Source organism: Styela clava, chromosome 14, assembly GCF_964204865.1.
Source record: "Styela clava chromosome 14, kaStyClav1.hap1.2, whole genome shotgun sequence".
Classification (NCBI taxonomy): domain Eukaryota; kingdom Metazoa; phylum Chordata; class Ascidiacea; order Stolidobranchia; family Styelidae; genus Styela; species Styela clava.
Genome location: NC_135263.1, coordinates 11774238 through 11794244, shown reverse-complemented (window position 1 = coordinate 11794244; position 20007 = coordinate 11774238). Strand labels below are relative to the sequence as shown.

The following is a 20007-nucleotide window of genomic DNA, read 5'->3' as shown; positions in this document are numbered from 1 at the left end:
CTATTTTACAACATTTCCTCTTTCGCCACTCTGAGCAAACTCCCCTGCCCCACACCACACAATGAAACAACACAAGAAAATTTCCTGGAAACCTTTTATTGCCAGCCATCTAACGAAAATCACAAACACCGAATATTTCAGCGACATAATCGACGACATGCGATTCCAAACACAGGTGCAACCACGGAGCCTGCTTTGAGTTGAGTAATAATACTACTTATATACATTCCCTAATAACCACCAAACAATACCAAGAAGCAAGTAAAAGAAATATCTTTTATCTTTAAACTCAAAAAATTGCAGAAAAAAAAGTGTGCTGACGAAATGTTTAATATTAACACTAAAGAAGTGAAAAACAATGAACTCTTTCGTGCCACAATATAGGCACTCACAGTGCTGAATTTGCTGTTCGCTCCGGAATTTTCGAAAGCAAGGGATAGCATGAATCTAATTTTAAAAAAACCATAGGAAACAAGACACTATGATTTTTAGTTGAAATTTCGAGATTCAAGTACAATTAATCAACATGAGTGGACATGACCAAGGTTATTTGCTCAAACAAACTACAGCAACTAGCAAGGCAAGAAAAATCCAGAATCCACCAGAATCAGGAAAAATCAATGTCAGTCTGTGATAGTTTTAGGTATAGACAGTCAAGAAGACATACCGTACGAACTCTATGCATAAGCACAAATATGGCCACAAACAATGCATTATTGCAAACTCAAGCCAAATAGTTACCGAGAGTTCAACATAAAGAACAAATTCAATTAAAGATGAGTTACAGGAACATAAGTCACAACCGAAGAATATTAACAACTATCATCAAGTTTTATATATGGTCAAAACGGTAATTTGTGAACAGAGTTCCACAAAGGCACAAATGTTTTAGTGAGGAGAAACGATTATTTGATTTCAAATATATATATATATATATGGTGCTTAATTCAAACTTACGAGTCGGGATAGGAAATTCATGAGACCTTTAGAAGGTCGCAAATGATATCAACCAGTTACCGAAGAAAATTTATTTAATAATGTTCCTATATCTTCAAAATAACCGAAACACATTTTCAGATTGTTACAGTGACACCACCATCATCTGAATCATTATCACTTTCATGATCTGACGATTCCTCACTGCCTGTGTTTTCTCGAACAGGGGAAGAAAGCTGAGTTGTGTTATCCATAATAGGGCTATCTGAACCAGAATTGAAATTTTCATTTTTTTGAACCGAATCAGGTTCATCACTAACTTCGCTTTTTTCAACCAACTGTTTGCCTAAATCAATTTCGGTGGCATCCATATCAGATTCATTATTTACTGCACTAACAAGAGATTCATCAGTTGGAACTACAAATGGTGCCACAACTTGGGTAGTTTCTTCAGTTGCAATGTTATCAGGGGGTTTGTTTTCATCATTTTGTGAAGAAATTCCTGCATCATTAGCAGGATTCAGTATGACAAATGGTTGGTCCGTCCCATCTGGTTGCTCGGTTTCATCTGGCTGTGTTTCTTTGGAACTCTCTGAAGGCATTTCATCTTCAACCATACTTGTCGTGGGCTCTGATGATGGTTCAGTTGTAGGTTCTTGGTCAGATGAGGTAGTCGTTGGTTCCATTGTCATGTTTTCAACAATATCGTTACTCGCCACTGTTAAATAGATTTGGAGTTAAAACCATGTATTCAGCTACAAAGACTAAATATCGTACACTTCTGTTTTCATTTCAATATCTGTCATTTGCAAACAAATTCTGCATAGTGATATTGGGAAAGTTATTATGGATTGTTGCACAGTTTGCAATGGTGGACTTAACATATCAAAAGAAGAGTTCTTATGCAGTATTAACTTAATTTATATAAGTGTATCAAGAAAATGCAAACGTGGATCACAGTTTTACTATTGCATCAAGAAAACATATAGAGGAATTCTGCTTAAAAATCTTCCACACAGGAGGCATTAACACAATAATATACAATTGTATATGATATCTTCAAAATTGTACAGAATTACATTCAGATGAATCGGAACCACAATATCTGCTTGAATAACGTAGCATCAAGAAATCAAACTACTCTCATCTTAAATCAAATATGTAAAAAAGGTTTTCTTAAAGTTCTTTGGCTTCAACCATTCCGCTATCGCAAAAATGCATACCAAATCAAAGTGGAAAAACAATTAAAGATGTTACCATTATCAACATTAGTTTCAGATTCCAATTCAGGTTTCGAATTCTCTTCATTAATTTCAGATTTTACATCATCTGCTTGCTCTGTTTCATCATTTCCTAAAAAAAAATTTATCACTAACTTTGAATAATTTGATGAACATTTCAATGACGGACTAAAAGTATACAAAATGGTAAGGAAATGCATAAAAATGTTAAAGTAAGATTTCTACTTTTCAATCAAAAAAGCGTAATTCAGAAGGCAATTTCAGTATCTGTTCCCCAACAAGAATTTAATACAGATGTAAGAATTTGTTTGTTTCTTAAACCATATCCTCACATATAAGCAGACTTCCTATAAACTATCTAAAATGGTGAATTCATGAAAATTTGCATATAAGCCGACTCTACTAATTGTAACACACCGTATGCACCTATCACAGCAAATGGTTGCAGAAGAGAATAAGTGCGATCAGAGTTATGCACATATAAGCGAAATTCTTGGTGCGATCAAAATCACTTAAACTGGCAACTTTTTTTTAGTTTTAAACTCAATTTATAAAAGCGAGGATATCCGGTATGTTATTCTACTTACCAGCAAAAGCTGGTTGTTCCATTGTTTCTTCATGTCCAGTGGTTTTCAAAAATTCTTCCTCTTGATCTTTCTCTGCCAAACCAGATTCAGCATCAATTTCTTCCTCTGGTTGGTCAGCATTTTCCTTCTGTTCATCAGCCTATAATATGACAAAGTTTCAATTTTTAATTCATCCATAACTGACGGGGTAGTAGGGATTGAATATACATTCAAATTATTCTACAATCCTATTTTTTACCAACTGCAGAGAGTAATATTCTGTAATTTGGAATCAATAAGTATCTATGGTATTATATCCAGATCTAGGTAAGGTATTTGTATTATGTATTGTATTATGATATAATATTTATTGCATGAAAAATAATTCAAATTTTGTTTAAATTCGACTTATAATCATATATATTGACTGTGTGAATGAATGTGGCTTATGAAAGGCTGAATATACAGATGTGATACATACTTCTTCTTCTGATTTTGATTCGTCCTGAGTAAGTAAAGTATCAAGTCCGGGGATTCCCTTTAAACTTGATTCCATCGGGTTATAAAGCGGAACTCTGATGGGCGTCTAAAAATATGGAATCGTTAGGTATACATGTTCAATTACAACTTCACCCTGGGTGCACCGGAAAAAATCCAGTGTTCCCAAAATCGATAGGTCTTCACTTATTAGTGGCTGATTATTTCTTGTTGGAAAGGTGTAATGAACTCCTCACTAAAACAAAATAAAGAGAATAACTAAATCGGAAGACTCCCAAAAGAAACCTGATAATACATAAAACGAGTAGTGTCTTCATAAAAAACATATGAACATGATCTTTGTTGATTTCAGTCAAGGCAAACACACAGCGAGACTTTCACTCAACTACACAGCTTTCGAGAATAGGTATTTGTGTATTTGCAATCAACTAGTCATACTACTAAGATTATCCTTTCTTAACTTACAGGTAACGGATCAGAGTCGCGTTGATCATTGTGATCTGCATAGCAATTTGGATGGAAATTTTTGCCGTCTACTGCAACACAGTTTACATATTGCCATTCCTCTTCTTCATCATTATATACTGTTTTGAATGCTTCATGACAGACATTACATTTCTAAGAAATAGATAAAGTATTGTCAAATGAAAACAAAAAGATTGTTTTATTATATCTAGTGGGTATTACTTGTTTAGGTACGATCCAGTATGTGAATTTACGCTGAAAGCATTATCATAAAATTGTGAAATATTTCTCATGGTTAGTCAGGAAGCTCTTATGGCCATGTTCCAAAACAAAGCTTTTTGGAGTTGTGTGACTTACATCCTGTTCAGGGTGTTGTGCAACAGGTACTACTAAATCTTCAGAATTTTGTGGTTTTGCCGGTGCTTCAGTCTCTTCTCCTTGTTCCATTTCTTCATCAAACACTTGATTCTTAGCTCTTTGTGAAGGATCCACAATTTCTTCATACATTATCCACTCCTGAAACCGAAAATTTGAAAACCATTGAGTTGAAGTACTTGATAAATTCAATAGATTATAAATTCACTCTCAATAAATTCATTACAAACGAAAGAGGCTATTTTTGCCCATAGGTGACACTAGAATAATATATTAATTAATATCCGAATCGTTTGTACCAAAGAATAATATCTCAAGTGGCTTTATCAAGAGTCTTGCTATACACTCACACAAATATATTTCTGTAATGTTTCATCTGAATTATGTATGTCTATAGAGGCGCGACCGAACGAAACGTTACAGAAATATATTTATGTTAATGTGCAGCAAGACTCTTGAATCAATTATAATAGCTATCGTCAATTCTGTTACAGAATACTTGCATTATATGCATATGGATCGGATACACTGGCAATAAAGATTGAGAATAATAAATTGGTCCTGTAGAAACCCAGAGTATATCACAAGTTAGAATTGTTAAATTTGAATACATAATTAGAAAGACCATATAAATGTAATTCAGTATACGAGTCATACCCCAGCAGTAGGATAAAGAGTTCTGTGTGTTTCCTTTACTCCATCTTTATCCTTGCGATTAGCTCTATAATGCCAGTCAAGATGTTCAGCATACATGTCTGTTTGACAAGCAGTGAATCGCATTCCACAAGCAGAACACTGGATTCCAGTATAAAGTCTTTTAATAAGATCATCACATCTTCTAAAAAAGAAAAGAAAACTCAGCGAAAAAATAAGCAAAACTATATTTATTGATATAGTTTAAGTCAGGATTTCAAGTCAGGAACTGCGGCCACAAATAAGTTATCTGAGGGCCACAACAAAAGGCATTCACAAGGCACCATTCATGATGACAATATCGGGTTAAATCGAATTGACTGCGCTTTGTTTAATTTTTCAAAGCTTCAGCTCTCACTTGTTGGCTTTTCATTAATAAATGTGAACCATAAAGAAGCATGTTGAAAGCAAAATTGCATATTTTTATAATAAAAGAGGGAGCACAGAGTGCTGAGAGTCTTTGAAAGGGGGCCATGAATCATGAAAGTTTAAGAACCGGCAATTTGGAAGTCCAACTGTCGAGTTGACAGACAATTTGACACACTTTTGACTTTACCAAACCTTATGTTAGTCAAACTGTATTAACCTCAGGCAGTCAGAGAATTTTTAAATTCCAACAATTTAAATAGATTCAATGAACAATTACTTTACATGACAATTTATTAAGGATAGATGAGGAATTAGGAATACAACAAACAAACTCACATTTTTAACTTATCAACGTCATTGAATGTAACTTCAGGTAGATTTGCATCTGGATCAAGAGTTAACAAATCTTCAAATACTGGTGTAGGCACTCGTGTTGCTTCTTGTTCTATTGCAACAGAACTCTAATAGAAAGATGCAAAGAAAAACAGTGATGCAAAAACAAGTGATGCACAAAAATTGTAAATATATAGATTTGAGCCAATCGAATCCCAATTTTCTTTCAATTCATTTATTAAAAGGCTTGCTATGCCAAACATCTAAAATTGAATGAGCAGCAGATGCTAAAATGGCAATGTATTCAAATTTTTGATTCATTTTTAATACTCCTAGCAGGCAATATTTCAGTGTTGGTTCCAAAATCCTTATTATCGCTATGAAATGATTCTTCTATAATGTCAGCCTAGGATATGTTAATTACATGATAAAGATACCCAGCCAAATTGTTTCATACAGTTTATTTGCGGATTAAAATCCCCAATTATATTACGTTCCTATATGGCAATAAAGCTGTCCAGATACTGCAATTCAAGGTGTGAGAGATTAGGATTTACAAGCCAACTGTGTACCAACCTTGGCTAAGCTTGTTATAGCCGAAGCGTCCAGATCAGGGGATGCTGGTTTTTCTGGCTTTACAATATTGGCGAGAGTCGGATTGATTGGCAGTGGACTTGCATTGCGACTTGGTGGACTGCTCGATGACTTTTCCACTTCAACAGGTTTTGGTTTATTTCCAGGTATAATTCCCATATTGAGTAAGTCACTCAATAGTTTGTTTACATTGACCTGATTCATCTCGTCTCGAGGTGGAGATGGAGGTCCTCGAGGTTCGTGCATAGGATGAGGACCTGGCATATCATCGCGTATTGGTGGACCTCTTCGATCATTCTAAATAGAAAAAGTTTTTCAATCAAATCATTATAGGTCGTTTTCATATCTTTGCTCTAAACATGGCTCTGTACAAGCAGCTACTAATACATAAGGAGCTCTTATTTCTAGAACTGAAAAATTTATCGTCAGACATCGTCTTGTCAATTTTGTACACCATGGATAAGGCAATCTGTAAAGCATTTGATCCAGAGATTTCTGAAATAGTTAAGTGGGGCATCCTAATTATTAGGCCAACACTAGGTACTAACGAAAAATCATGCAAATTACAAATTATTCATCGTGTTCAGATATTCTGAAAATTTCAGAACTCACCATTTCCATTCTTTCATCCCGATGATGAGGTGGCAACATTCGGTCATCTGGAGGACCATGTCCAGGTCTAAATCTACCTCTGGGTTCAAAACGTCCACCCCTCATTGGTGGACCTCGAGGTTCATCATCGACCCAAGGTCCATCGAACTCGGGTGGAGGAGGACCCCTCCTGTTCCTACAGAAAGTAGGAAGTTTTAAAGAATTTTATTATTTCAGAGTTTGTTCAGAATAGTAGATTATCCAGCTTTGGCCTTCCCTGCTTTTAGATTCAAGCAGTTCTCAAGAGAAATTGAAATTTTCAGATTTATTGAATCACAGAGCAACATGCTAAGAGTACTTTTTATAGTGCAGACACAATATGAAAAAAACTGTCAAACCTGTCATGTGGTCCAAACCACTCTCTGTCCCTAGGATGTGGTGGCATTCTGTCTGGATGAGGACGCATTCTTTCAGGGCGTCGCCGATCTGGAAATGGAGGTCTATCCTTGTCCATGGGCATAAGTGGAGGAATTCTGCCCGGTGGTTCTTCTTCCCAGAATTCTTCATTACCTCCCCAGTTTCTTCGACCGTCTCTTCTCTCTCTGCCAAAACCTCGTCCACCACCTCTATCTCTGAATATTTAGGTAAAAGTGTATCAATGAAATATATTTCTTTGAAATGACTTGACAATCAAATATATATAACATTAAATCCCATTAATTAGACTGCTACAAGTGATGAAAAAAAAAATATAAAAAAGAGTAGCTGAAATACTAATATTTTATAAATTTAGAATAGAAAATTTCTAAATTTTTATATAACAAATTTTGAAAATATACATGTAACATGAATAATAATATCCAAGTTAAAATCGATAAAGGTATTTATCTAAGATAATGTGGCACAAAAGTAGATTACTAATTTACTGAAAATCAGTACCGGTATATAAAATATATTAAATGTAAGATGCATTTCAGATTGTTTTAGATATTCCAAATCAAAAATATTAAACATTTCTATATTATTTAAAATTTTACCTTCCCCATCCCCGTCTCATAGGTCCACCACCCCTGTTTTGCATCGGACCTCTACCATGAGCTTCCATTTCTTGTATTCTGGCAAATTCCTCTCGTTCCAATTCTTTTTCAAGTTCTGCTTCCCATCTCAGCATTTCTTCTTCTTCCGCCATCATGACGTCCATCCTCTCTTTTTCTGATTTGGTTAAATTTTCGTCGTCCATTACTTCCCTTTTTCGTCCTTTACTGCATGTTCAAAAGTAATTCAAATAATTAGATACTACTTTAAATCATCTATTAATAGGTCAAAAAATGTTCGCAAAGGAATTTTGATAATCCAAAACCGATGTTATATACATACTTGAAACAATAATTTGAACGTCCCCTAGAAAGTCAAATTAAATCAAATATTTGTTTGGAAAAACTAATAAAATAAAAAATTCCAAAATGAAAATTGGGGCCATCTGCAGTTTAATATGTTCAAAGCGACAAAGTTCCGTTCTGGGAAAAATTAAATAAAAAAAATTCTCATATTGAAAATTGTCTGTCTGCAGTTTAGTATGTTCTTGGAAAATTTGATTCACCCAATCAATATGAAAACCAAGATTTTAATATATATTACTCTTTATTGCGGGACTTATCACGGCCTTTCTCCATTATTCGGTCTTTCATCATTTTTTTTTGAGCAGGAGTTTTTGATCCATCTTTCATGGCAAGTTCTTGAATCCTTTTCAATCTCCCTTCATGTTTATTATCCTTTATGTCCCTTTCAGGCGACTTTTCAGGTGTCTTTTCAGTATATTTCTTGTCATTTTGTGCAGCATTTTCAATTTTTTCTAAATCAGTTTTATCTTCCGCTGCTATTTCTTTATCAATGGAAGCTAATTCTTTTGATAAATTATCAGATTCCTTATCTTTAGAGTCTAATTCCTGCTCTTGGTTGATAAGATTATCAGAAGGTTTCTCAGATGGTTGATCATCGTCAACTTCCGGCTTCTCTTCACTTTCACCATCGTGTTTCGGCGACTGAATATCTTTTTTTTCAATCTCCACAGTGGCAGCATCTTTCAATTGCAAATCAGCTGTATCAGATTCTGGCTCTGTTGTAGTACCGGCATCATCTTTAAGATCACTAGAAGACGAAATTAAATATTTTCTTTTCTTCAACGGCAAAGATGGAGATCGATTTACTTCTTCATCTATTTTCTTATTGATGTCCGGAGAAGATAAATGCATTGGTGAATTATTTCCAGCATTTTCATCAGATTTAGGAACAACTTCCGTAATTTCTTCTTTTACATCTGATAAACTTTCTGACGATGATTGCTTTTGTAAGTCTTGTTGTGCGGAATCAGATGCCGTCCGTGTCTTTTTCAAAGACATTGAATGTTTATGATAAACTTCAGCTTCAGGAGGAATATTAGCGATAATATAATCTTCTGGTTCTTCCAATCTTGGGATATCTTCCTCCCCATCACTCTTTTCCTGTTTTTTCTCATCCTTTTTCTTTGCAATTCTTTTATTTCGCTCGGAAACTGGAGAATGTTTACGTGAGTGTCGAGGTAGCTTTCTATCCTGAGTCTTTCTAGGTGGTGAACGCCTCGGTCTATCCCGAGTATCTTTCCTTTTTAAAGGTACTGGGCGCCGAGGCTCAGATTCAGTCTCAGGGTGAGCATAAGCTCGGAGTGGTACTCGTTCTGAGTGTACTTTCTTTCCCCTTTGTGAATTCAGATTTCTTGATTGTCTGAAGCCTCTAGGATGCCTTCCTCTATTATTTGGTGCATCTATAGGTAGAAATGGTTCTTCCCTTACTGGAGATTGTGAACTGCTTTCTATAACAAAAACATTTCCAGTGTCTTCTCCATACCCACCAACAGAACGCCCTTGTGGTGGTCTCTCCCATTCTCCGCTATGGCGCCTTCGAATAGGTCCAGGACCAGGTCCGCGACGCCTATTATCAATTTCCATTTGTTCATGTCGTTCATTAAGAAAAGCTGGCCTAGGTGGAGGTTCAATATGGTCAATATAAACATCTTGTCCAACAAAATGCTGGTCTTCTCTTTGTGGAGAAGGACGATATGGATGATGATTCATCCTTGGATCAGTGGGAGGCATCGGCGGTGGGGTAAGACTGTAAATAGAAAAATTTTTGTAAATATTAATTAATAAAAGCATGAATTTTTATATACCCATAATGAGATGAGACTCACAATTGAGGATGTAAAACTAAGCTTTTACATTCAGAGATGGCCAAAAATAATTTACTTCTCCAAATACATTTTGGAATAACACGTACATATTCTCAGTTGGTCATGTCGAAAAAAAAATTCAAGAAAAATTCAATTTGGTGATACAGAATGTTCAAGACAAACAAACACTCTCTGGATACGACCCAGAAAAAAAGACTAACAAACAATCAACAACAACCATTTTGAAACTAAAATACATACCGCTGGGAATGAAGTGGTCTTGAATAATCATTTCGGTCTCTCTGTTCCATTTCCATTCTAGGTGGTGAAGGCGGAGGTCTGAATGGTGGTGGCCTATTCTCATCTTGCCCTGTAGAAAGAATACGACAATCAAAAAAAATATATATATTTGACTTCATAATGCAATTTAATGTAGTTAGAAAAGCGTACTTTGCATAACATCATGCGAAAAATTAGCCTGGTCATGTTGAATATAATCTTCGTTGTGTATCCTATGGTGGTTCAGTGGTATAGGTGGCTGGGTTCGTAATGGCATTTCATGGTGAGCTGAGAATTGCATTTTAGAATGGTTAGTAACACCAAATATATATCGAAAATATTATATATTAAATCACCAAAGAAAAATTAGTAGATTACGAGCATTCCCACCAATAAGGCCAAATTACATACCAACATGTTGTAGACTTCGAAGACGCTGTAATTCAAACAGTTGGTGAAGTTGTTTTAGGAGTTCCTGATGTTGAGTGTGAGTCAACTGCCCACTTTGAAGTTGAATTTCAGCCTACGGAATAAAAATTTCAAGTTACAATTAAGAATGCCTTTACAGTTCAATTTTCCATAAATCTTCTGTGCACCAAGTGTAAGTGTCACAGTATTACTGAATTGTTGCTGTTGTGAAAAGGAAATAGCTCTTCTTCGAAAATAATCAATTTTAAATTTGCAGCACTTAAATATGGAAAAATTCGCTAGGAGTTGAATATTGCTTTTTTTTCTTCTTTCAAATTTTGTTTTATGATTTGTGTAATATTTCACCCGGAATTTTGCTGGTTTATAATTCACAGCTGGGGCGTAGCAAGGATTTTCCAAGATGGGGAGGGGGTCTGAAATTTTTAATTGATAAGTCAGACCGTAACAGCTAGCTTTTGTAGACATAGCGATGGTCATGCTAGTCATTTGACATCCGTGCCCATATATTTGAGCATTGCAAAGTTGAAGAAACGAACTAAAATCATACCATTATCCCAATTGTTTGAATATCAAAGCTATAAAGTGTGAGATTATACCTGTTTCAAAATTTCAGCTTGATGACCGAGAGTTAGCTCCTGAGGTATTCGAACATTGGGATCCACACTTGTTCTTCGTCTTACTGGGGGACTCGGACGAGCTAATAATAAAAATGTACAGAATGATGAAATATAATTATCAAACTCGGATACACATATAAATATGAATATTAAAATGAAATATTTCTAAATGATTGTATCTTACGTGGCATTTCTTCTCTTTGCCAACTTTCAGGTGGTGATTGGATGTGTCGGATTCGTTTGACAGGTGGTCTCCAGTTCCGATTGCGTTTAACAGGTGATTCATCTGGCTCTGGAGAAAAGCGAGGTGAGATTGATCCATCAGAGGGCATCGGAGAATCTCGCCGTATTTGTTCCACCTCTCTAGCAGCAGCACTCCTTTGTATTGATGCATTTTTTGGGTGTTCTAAGCGTCTTCTGATGGGGGAAGATGGACTACGCCTTTCAATAGAAGTGCTTCTCCTGGCTAACTTAGCAGGAGGTGCTTGATTACGAGGTGGTGAACGGCGACCAGGTCTGTCTCGTTTCTTTGATATTTCTCCATCTATATGTTTCGTCTGTCCCTTTTGTCCAATGTTTTCTTTTGATTGTTGAACAGCTTCCGATTGTGTATTTTTGACTGTTTTTACTTCAGTTTTCTTTTTGGATAATTTTGTCTTTTTTGCCTCATTTTTAGCAAAATTTTTAGGTGATGTTTTTGCCAACCTTTTTACAGTCTGTGGCGATACCTTTTTCTTTTTTATTTTCTCCGTGTCATTTGGAGACTTTTTAACTATTTTTGGCTTTTCTGCAGGAGAATTTGCAGGAGATTTCTTAATGGCTACATTCTTCGCCCTCGGATCCAATGTAGCAGGTTGTTTTTTAGTCTCAGCAGATGGTGGATGCTAGATAGAGTTAGAACGTCAGCATCATTATTAAGATATGTAATTTCCAGATCAAAAAGTACTATTTTTATCTGTAAAATTTAGTTTTTTTCTCAGATTCATAACAATTCCAAAATATAAAATTCATCTCTGCCCAATAAATTAACCAATTCTAGCATTAACAATATTAAAGATATGTCTTTACATAAGACGAAAGTACAAATTTTGATGGTAGATTATTGTTTTGTATCATACATAGGTACATGCAGCTGTGATTTGCACTTTCCATGTCACTAATAGTGATAAAAAAAAACTTTTTGATGGAAACTTTTATATTTTATCCTATACTGTTTGAAAGAATATAAAATAATAACTAACTAAGAGTAAGAGTACTCACCGTGTTCTTAGCAGCAGTTTGATTTCTTGGATCTTTGGTATTACCACGAACTTGAGGCTTCTGGCCATTTGTTACAACAGTCACCCTTAGTCCTAAAAATTGGAAATTCATAATAAATTATGCACATCGCTGACAGATTCTATTCATTCCATCGATCGAGACAATCAAGTTCAAGCTAGGGATGAATGGTCTGAATTAAAGCAATTTAACTATAGTGTGCGTATACCAAAAAAGGGAGAACAAATTCAAAAGTTTGACAAATATATTCACTTCTGACTACAAAAGAATTTAGTTTAGTAGTTCCAATAGTGTAGCATGGGTACAGGAATATTCGAAGGTGAGGGATATTAAAAAGACAAAACTGTTCAAGGCTTCCAGGCCTAACAATAGCACGAGAACATCACCAAAAATGAACTACTTTGTACACTTATATTTTCAACAAAGTAATAACAATTTGCTATTCGAGTTATACCTGTTGGAGCTACGGAAGTAGCAGCTTGCTTCAATCTTGGATCTTTTGAAACAGCTTCAGGCTAAAGATATAAAAATATTGTCAATTAGGAATTCGAAGATCAACATGACAAAAAAAAGAGCGAAAATAGGTTTTTATACACGGAGTTAGCATACCAGCTTTAATTTCAATAATATGCATCTAATACATTAACATAAAATTGCCCTATGAAAGGTCAGTGAAAAAACAACACTTTGAAAGTCAAGATATCTAACGAAACATACTTTCCCATTATGACATATTGAAAATGTTTCAGAAACTCCTTTCAAAAAACCTCTTAAGGTCATTAATAAACTCTGCATTATATGGGAAATACCTGCTTCTTAGCAGCGAGTTGATTTCTTTTCTCTCTCATTGCAAGTTGTTGTTTTGTTTGTTCAAGTTCTAACAACAACTTTTGTTGCTGCAGATCCAATAATTGTTTTTGTTTGTTTATTAAATCTTGTTTAAGGTCGACGCTGTCATGAACGGCCTGAAAACATATATTAGGAGATCAATTTTGATCTGATGAAGCCAATGTGATGATTTGTATCAATAAGTCAATTGTAATTACGGTACCTTATATTGATTACAATCTAAACACATCTGAGAGACAATTAGCACAATAATGCAATGTAAATTAGATAATCAATCAAGTACAGGAATATTTTACAATATTCTGGTTGTGATTGGTTAAAGGAATAAAATTTGATATCATTTGTTTCACCTATTTTTTTATGAAACACCCTACATCTGGACATTTGTTGGCACTCAGATGCAAAAATATATGTAGATTTGTTAATTCAAATTTTCATTACATAAGACAATTGCCAGTTCTTTTTGAACACTAAATTTCATATACACAATAAACAGCCATAATCATGAAAATATAATGAGTAGGGCTGGGGATTTTAGGGAAAACACTTTGACCGTTAACCGGGTAAAATTAACCGGTTAATTATTCACGAATCGAGATAGTTTAATGATTCCTCTGCTGCAAAAGATAGGCAGCATGGTTCGGGCATGTGGAAATATTTTAGAAAACCAGATTCAGTTGTTAAACGTCATTTATGTGACAAATTTTGAGTGATCTATTTGCAAATCCTACTTCGAGATATATATCATAAAGAAAAACGGCATCAACTGCACACTTATTGTATGACATTGAATATCCGATTTTGCAATGAAATCGTGAACAATATATTTCGAAATCGACCTAAAACTGATTCTGAAATCATCGTTAAAAAATTTTCATTATTAGCAACCTTGGTGCTTCCATTATTTTTTACATTTATTGATTCCTTACCCACACAGTTAGTAATATTTTTTTGAATTAAACGCCGCAAAAGATAAATTTGCGATGACGTAATCATATTTGACGAAATGGTACGGTATAAAGATGATTTGAACCTGAGATGTCAGTTAACGGTTAAAATAAATCATAACCGTTAACCATTCCCAGCCCTAATCACGAGTTTTATTCCGATTACATCAGCAAATACCAGAGAGTATTTTTGTCTGGACTACTCAAAGAGTGAACCACGTACATCTTGAACAATTCAGAGCATGCATAAAGAAATTTTTTGACACCGTTGTCAGTTGAGTACTACAGCTCTATTCTATGTATATTGAAATAGCGCAACCAGAAATATTGGATTAAACCTTGGGAAATGATGGTAACATTATGCAGATATGTGTATTCAATCACATCATGTCTTGAAATGATAAGGCCCAATACCATAAATAGGGCAACAATTCGCTATCGCAGGATGAAAACAGTTTGATGAAACATACAGCTCTACTATACTTATATTTCATAATTTTAGATAATTCGCGCATCAATCCCATTGAAGATTCACACAATCCACTGTCCCAATACATACATTGATCCAAGTTTGGTTCACGTTCAAATAAGTTTTGTCATGATAAACTCGCCATACCCAATCTCAGCGAAACAGTTTTCATACGTGCTCCGAAATTATACTTTATTTTATCGCTTTTTTATTTTGTTAGAAATTAAGGTTAGAGGTACAGTACTTTTATTACAAAACAAGTGATTTAAAAAATGCTAAATATATATGTCAACCTCCTACTTGATTTTAACTCCATTAGATCAATGCTATACTTTGTCACCATTCATGTTAAACTCATTTCAGAATAAGATTTCAACCCGGGCTCACAGAACAAACAACTAAACAATACGTAAATTGAATAGAATTGATTTCAGAATACGCATCAAGTAGCATTTGGCATATGCCACTCGTTTTTATCACCTGCTATGTTATTGAAGGATTATACTAGTTTTGGCTTGGCGAATGTTGTGCTTCTCAAAAGGTAGGGAACGCAGATAATTTTTTAAGGGGACGAGGAGCTAATCGAAAATAAAAATATTTGGTAGATTTGATCTTGCCTGCCTTATTTTGGATATTTACATTTTCAAAACCTTTTAATTATTTCACTATTTACATTCCATCCTTGTAATTTCAATGTGTTTTTTGAATACAACATACTTTCGCCTCACTATCTTTTATTTGTTGCTTATTATTAGCTAGTTATTTTTGTGGTGGGGCGCGTGCCTTGAAAAATTCTGAAAGAGACGCGGCTTAAAAAATCTGAGAATCGCTGATCTACAACAGGTGTCCCCTTCAATTTATTTGGCTTCAAAGAACCTAAAAATTTACAAAAGCCACTGAAAAGGCCAAAGACACAATCAGAGAAAACCGAAGCTGAATTTTTCTACTTCATCTACATTTATTTTTCGTCATCCTTTTCTGCAGATTCGAAGCCAACAAACTTGTTTTCACGCTAATGAATATTTAGTATCTTGTAATTGATCTAGGTAAAACTTTTGATACCCTGTTGACTATTCTTTGAGACACACTTTTGACTATTCTTCATATACTAGATCTGAATTTAACCTCCAGCAGTTTCAAAGCCTCTATTCGGGCAATCATTTTATATATCAGTAAAGGTTATATGCTAATAGTGTGGACTTCTATTAGAAGATCTGTGCAGACGCTTTTTTGATTATTAAAACTTTGATTTAGGTCTCACATTATTAACTGAGAGTTGCCACTCTGATGCCATCATTGATTCAAATACAGCTGTTGCAATTCCTATTAAATATAACTTCGGTAATTTTTTTGTTTATATATTTTTTCAAATTGTTATCGAAGTGCGGCCATTTCCATTAAACATATTTGTAGTGTACGCGCTGATTTTTATACATCTTTTATTTTCTATTATATTAAATCGATCCACAAAATAGAACCAAAGGCTTTGATAATTTTACATAGTATATATCTTCTGCATATTTCAGGAGTGGAGCTTGATTTAAAGTTCATTTTAACATTTTTTCAGATTTGGTATAATTCACTTGACTGAAAATTCTTCGGTAAAAAAATTGGAACTTTTAATACTTCACCACATAGTAACTGTCTTTACCAAAGATACGGCGACAAGGCATCTGTATAGTTTCCTCAGGATTATGAATTTACCAATTATCATCCACTATTATAAGATATATTTATCCAAGAAAAAAAAATCAAAACCCTAAAATGTACACCAAACAGTTAAGGCTGTTCGCAATTCATAGTCTTCTGAACGCTCTCATTATATTGTTCATTATAAATTGCAATTTTTATTATCGAAGAGGTATGCATTGTTTGAAATACCTTTAGTCTTAAAACCTAAGTAACATAGCCGTTTGTAGGTGGAGCATATACTTACTGGGGTATCAACCGCAACACTTGTGACTGGAACAGCATCAACCTGTAAAAAAAATAAAAATAAAAAAAGGAAACTTTCAGCAATATAATTTTATCACACAAAAATACCATGCAATTCCAATGTGCACAAAATTAAAATTTTAACAAAAAATAACCAACAGAAGCCATACTTCACCATCACCTTTTTTAGAAACTTAGGATTTACATGGATGCTTGTAGATGGCTTTTCTTGAAGACTTGCAGGAAGAGGTTTAACAGGCCAGGCCGAATCAATATTGTTGACAGCTACATCCAGTTTGTAAAGAGTCTTCAATGGAAAATAACTGTCCCACGTAGAACGAAGCTTGTATAAAGATATCTTGGTCTTTTCATCACCCTGAAAGAACATGACAAGTATCTTTAGCACTTGATGACATATAAAGAAAACAATTCTCAGTAGTTTTCATACCGTGTCAAAAGTTGTATTGAAGCTTTTTACGAGGTTTTCAGCAAAGAGAGGAACATAGTTCTTCTTCACGTTCTTGACAATTGAATCCATGAGGTACATAAGAGGTAGCTTTCCGTTCGATGGAGCCTGATGTTTGAAATTGTTTGAATGTCGTACAAATTGAAAAATAATGAAATAAAAGCATGCACACAAATGTCTGCCATGGAAGGTTTATTTATTTGTCTTCCGATGACAACATAAGCTAAATTATCTACAGCAAATCCCAATTCTATCCCCATACCCTGAAAGCAATATAGTATGCACAATATTGGCACACTCAATACTCTCTATGAGCACCTTTTCACCCAAACTTCTGAGGTGCAGCCGATATCACAACCGCTGACAGCATCAGTATTATAACCATCATGCACGCGACATTTTCTTGAACTCATCAGCTAAGCATTCGCCAGCTTAAAGTAACCAAGACATGTTTCCACCTATTTCTGTATTTCACCACAACAGGAATCCTTTATAATCTTTCAAAATATGTCGACTCAAAATAGAGAAATAAGGTGCAATACACCCTAACTTTTATAGCAACATCTCAATACCTGAGAGAATGCTAAAGACAGCTGTTAAACAGCATGGCCCTAATTATTAACCCGAGCATGGCGGCCCATGTGTCGCTAAAAAGTCCAACCAGCTTAAACCTATGTATCACATCACTGGCTGAGAACAGGTTTGCTCACAGAGCAGCAATACAAACATGAAAATCTCGGCCGTACAATTTTTCTTTTTTTGAATAAATAAAAATACAATGTGAAAAAATGCTCGAAAAAATAGGTCTTGCACGTTCAGATTACATACAGGTTATCGAACTAAAAAATAAATTGGCAGAATGAATCGGTCCAAGAACCACAGAAAAATATATTATGAAATAAATGTCATGTCACAAATGGTGGCTTTTTGTGCATATTAAAAAGGCATTACAAATTTGTCAGAAATCCGAATGGAAAATGAGAAATTATATATTTAGGTATTAATAGAAATAAATAAATTTTCTTTCATAATTTTCCCACATTTATACTAATAATATAATTTTAGCAATCTACACTTCAGAACACAATTTCTGAGGTATCAAAATACATTTGGCCATTCGATCATTCTACTCCTTAGTTGGATTAGTGAGATATTTGCCTACATTGCAAATAAAAAAAATTCGGATTTAGGATTTTTGGAAACAGCCCTGTGGCCTCAGACGAATTAACCCTGCCAAGTTAGCACTACACTTTTAGACAGAAAAGAAGCATAGCAGACCAATAAACCATGAAACAGATTTTAATAAACCATTCTAAACCTTATTTAACTTGGCTTCTATCAAACGAACGATAACATCTGCATGGGGAAGATATTCTTCAGCTAACATAGTTAGCGCGTTGATATGAGGTTTCGAATTGAAGGTCAAATCTTCCAATGACGTTCTGTAGTCGTCAATAACTGCTCTAGCCATCTTCGCTCACTTTCCTTGAATGTGCACCGAGCTGACCGCGAAATTTTATCGTAGAGGACGCCCAATTCGGATCCCAAATCCTCTTTACAGGCAGGTGAACTGATTTTCTTCACATAGTTCAACTCGCATTCAGAAATCGGAAGAGGTCAAAGACACTAACTGGAACACCGATTGAAAACAGCAAAATCAACAGAAAACAACAAACGTCAATGGCGATATGGCGACAGCCTGAGGAAATACATGACGTCACAGTACCTCGTGATTCTTTTTTCTTTTATTAACTAGACTCAAATCAGACGAGGTGCGAATCTTCGGACTCGCTGCGAAAATTCTTCAGTTGGGAAAACTCACGCTATGTACGCGAGTTCTGCCACTACTCCCGTCTTCAGTTTGCACCAGTCGGAGAAAAAACAAATTACTGACTTATATTCTTATCTAAAGTCTTTTAAAGCTGGAATGAAATATATTCGTTGATCTCCCCAAGCTGGAATGAAATATAGTCGTTGACCTCCCCAAGCCTGGAAGGAACGCATTTCTGCTAAATTAGCCACATATTACTTAAGACACTCACCCTTGAGTGGTACATACCATATATGCACATACTCCTATAAACTTGATAGGCCGCGAGCCGAGGCCCTGAAAAACGCTTAGAAAGTGAGTTTCGTAGCGCACATCAGGTAACTACCTAAAAATGGTTTTAAAATGTTCCTTAAAAATTTAGTAACAAATATTGCCTTGTTCCCACTTCCAAGAGTTGCACGTTTTACAGAAAAGACGCTTTTACTACAAGTAATAGGTGCTACGATCTGTCCTATATTCTCTACATTTCTGGCAAAGAACAATGACTTCTGCATGACGTAACAATCGAATCAGCTGTTAGCGAGCGGATGAATCTTAGTTATTACTGCTCGATCTTGCGTTGAGTTGGGCAGCCTTTACATAGCCCTGTATAGTTATTATTAGTTAAGTTATGCTAAGACGTTGTTAAAAAGTATAAGTAAGTTATTAAACACTTGTAGATCCATACCACAGATATGGGCCGTGAGACGAAGCCTTGAAAACGCCCGGAAAATGAGTTTCGTAGCCTACATCTGGTAACTAAATAAATTCTTTAGTTTTGTGTGAAAATGAACATACTGAACGCATTACAGCTTGTTCCACAATCCTGATGCGAAATTGAATATAAGAGGTTCCCGGAAATTCAATAACCATAAGTTTACAACACATACATAAGAACTATGCAATTCGAGTGCCCTACAGCACACTAACACAAATGTATTCCTGTAACGTTTTGCCTGACCAAAATCAGACTTTCTCAGTCAATCATAATTTATTAGGTAGATAACGAAAAATATGGCATACATGTAACCAACAACAAAAATACTAATTGTGTGACAGGAG

General features: G+C 35.0%; 2 protein-coding genes across 4 annotated transcripts in view; one reads left to right on the top strand and one right to left on the bottom strand.

Annotated features, from left to right (window-relative positions):
• LOC120340978 (transmembrane protein 131-like) overlaps positions 1 to 20007 on the top strand; it is a 142063-nt gene that overhangs the window by 88531 nt on the left and 33525 nt on the right. The gene's annotated exons all lie outside the window — the stretch shown is intronic.
• On the bottom strand, positions 81 to 19094 carry LOC120340977 (uncharacterized). 3 transcript variants are annotated; one of them, XM_078120305.1, is made up of 25 exons: positions 18454 to 19094; positions 17118 to 17243; positions 16875 to 17045; positions 16671 to 16712; positions 13279 to 13434; positions 12924 to 12984; positions 12452 to 12543; positions 11376 to 12075; positions 11171 to 11271; positions 10557 to 10668; positions 10317 to 10433; positions 10128 to 10236; positions 8300 to 9808; positions 7699 to 7923; positions 7060 to 7293; positions 6683 to 6857; positions 6053 to 6367; positions 5480 to 5604; positions 4739 to 4919; positions 4064 to 4222; positions 3707 to 3859; positions 3225 to 3329; positions 2765 to 2903; positions 2194 to 2289; positions 81 to 1654 (listed from the first exon to the last, which is right to left on the bottom strand). In XM_078120305.1, the coding sequence occupies exons 1-25, from the start codon at positions 18604 to 18606 to the stop codon at positions 1074 to 1076; spliced, it is 5937 nt and encodes a 1978-aa protein (XP_077976431.1). In that variant the 5' UTR covers positions 18607 to 19094; the 3' UTR covers positions 81 to 1073. The 3 variants fall into 3 exon arrangements, with proteins under 3 accessions (XP_077976431.1, XP_039265316.2, XP_077976432.1); XM_039409382.2 differs by having other exon boundaries at positions 16851 to 17045; positions 18454 to 19091; XM_078120306.1 differs by lacking the exon at positions 10317 to 10433 and having other exon boundaries at positions 16851 to 17045; positions 18454 to 19092.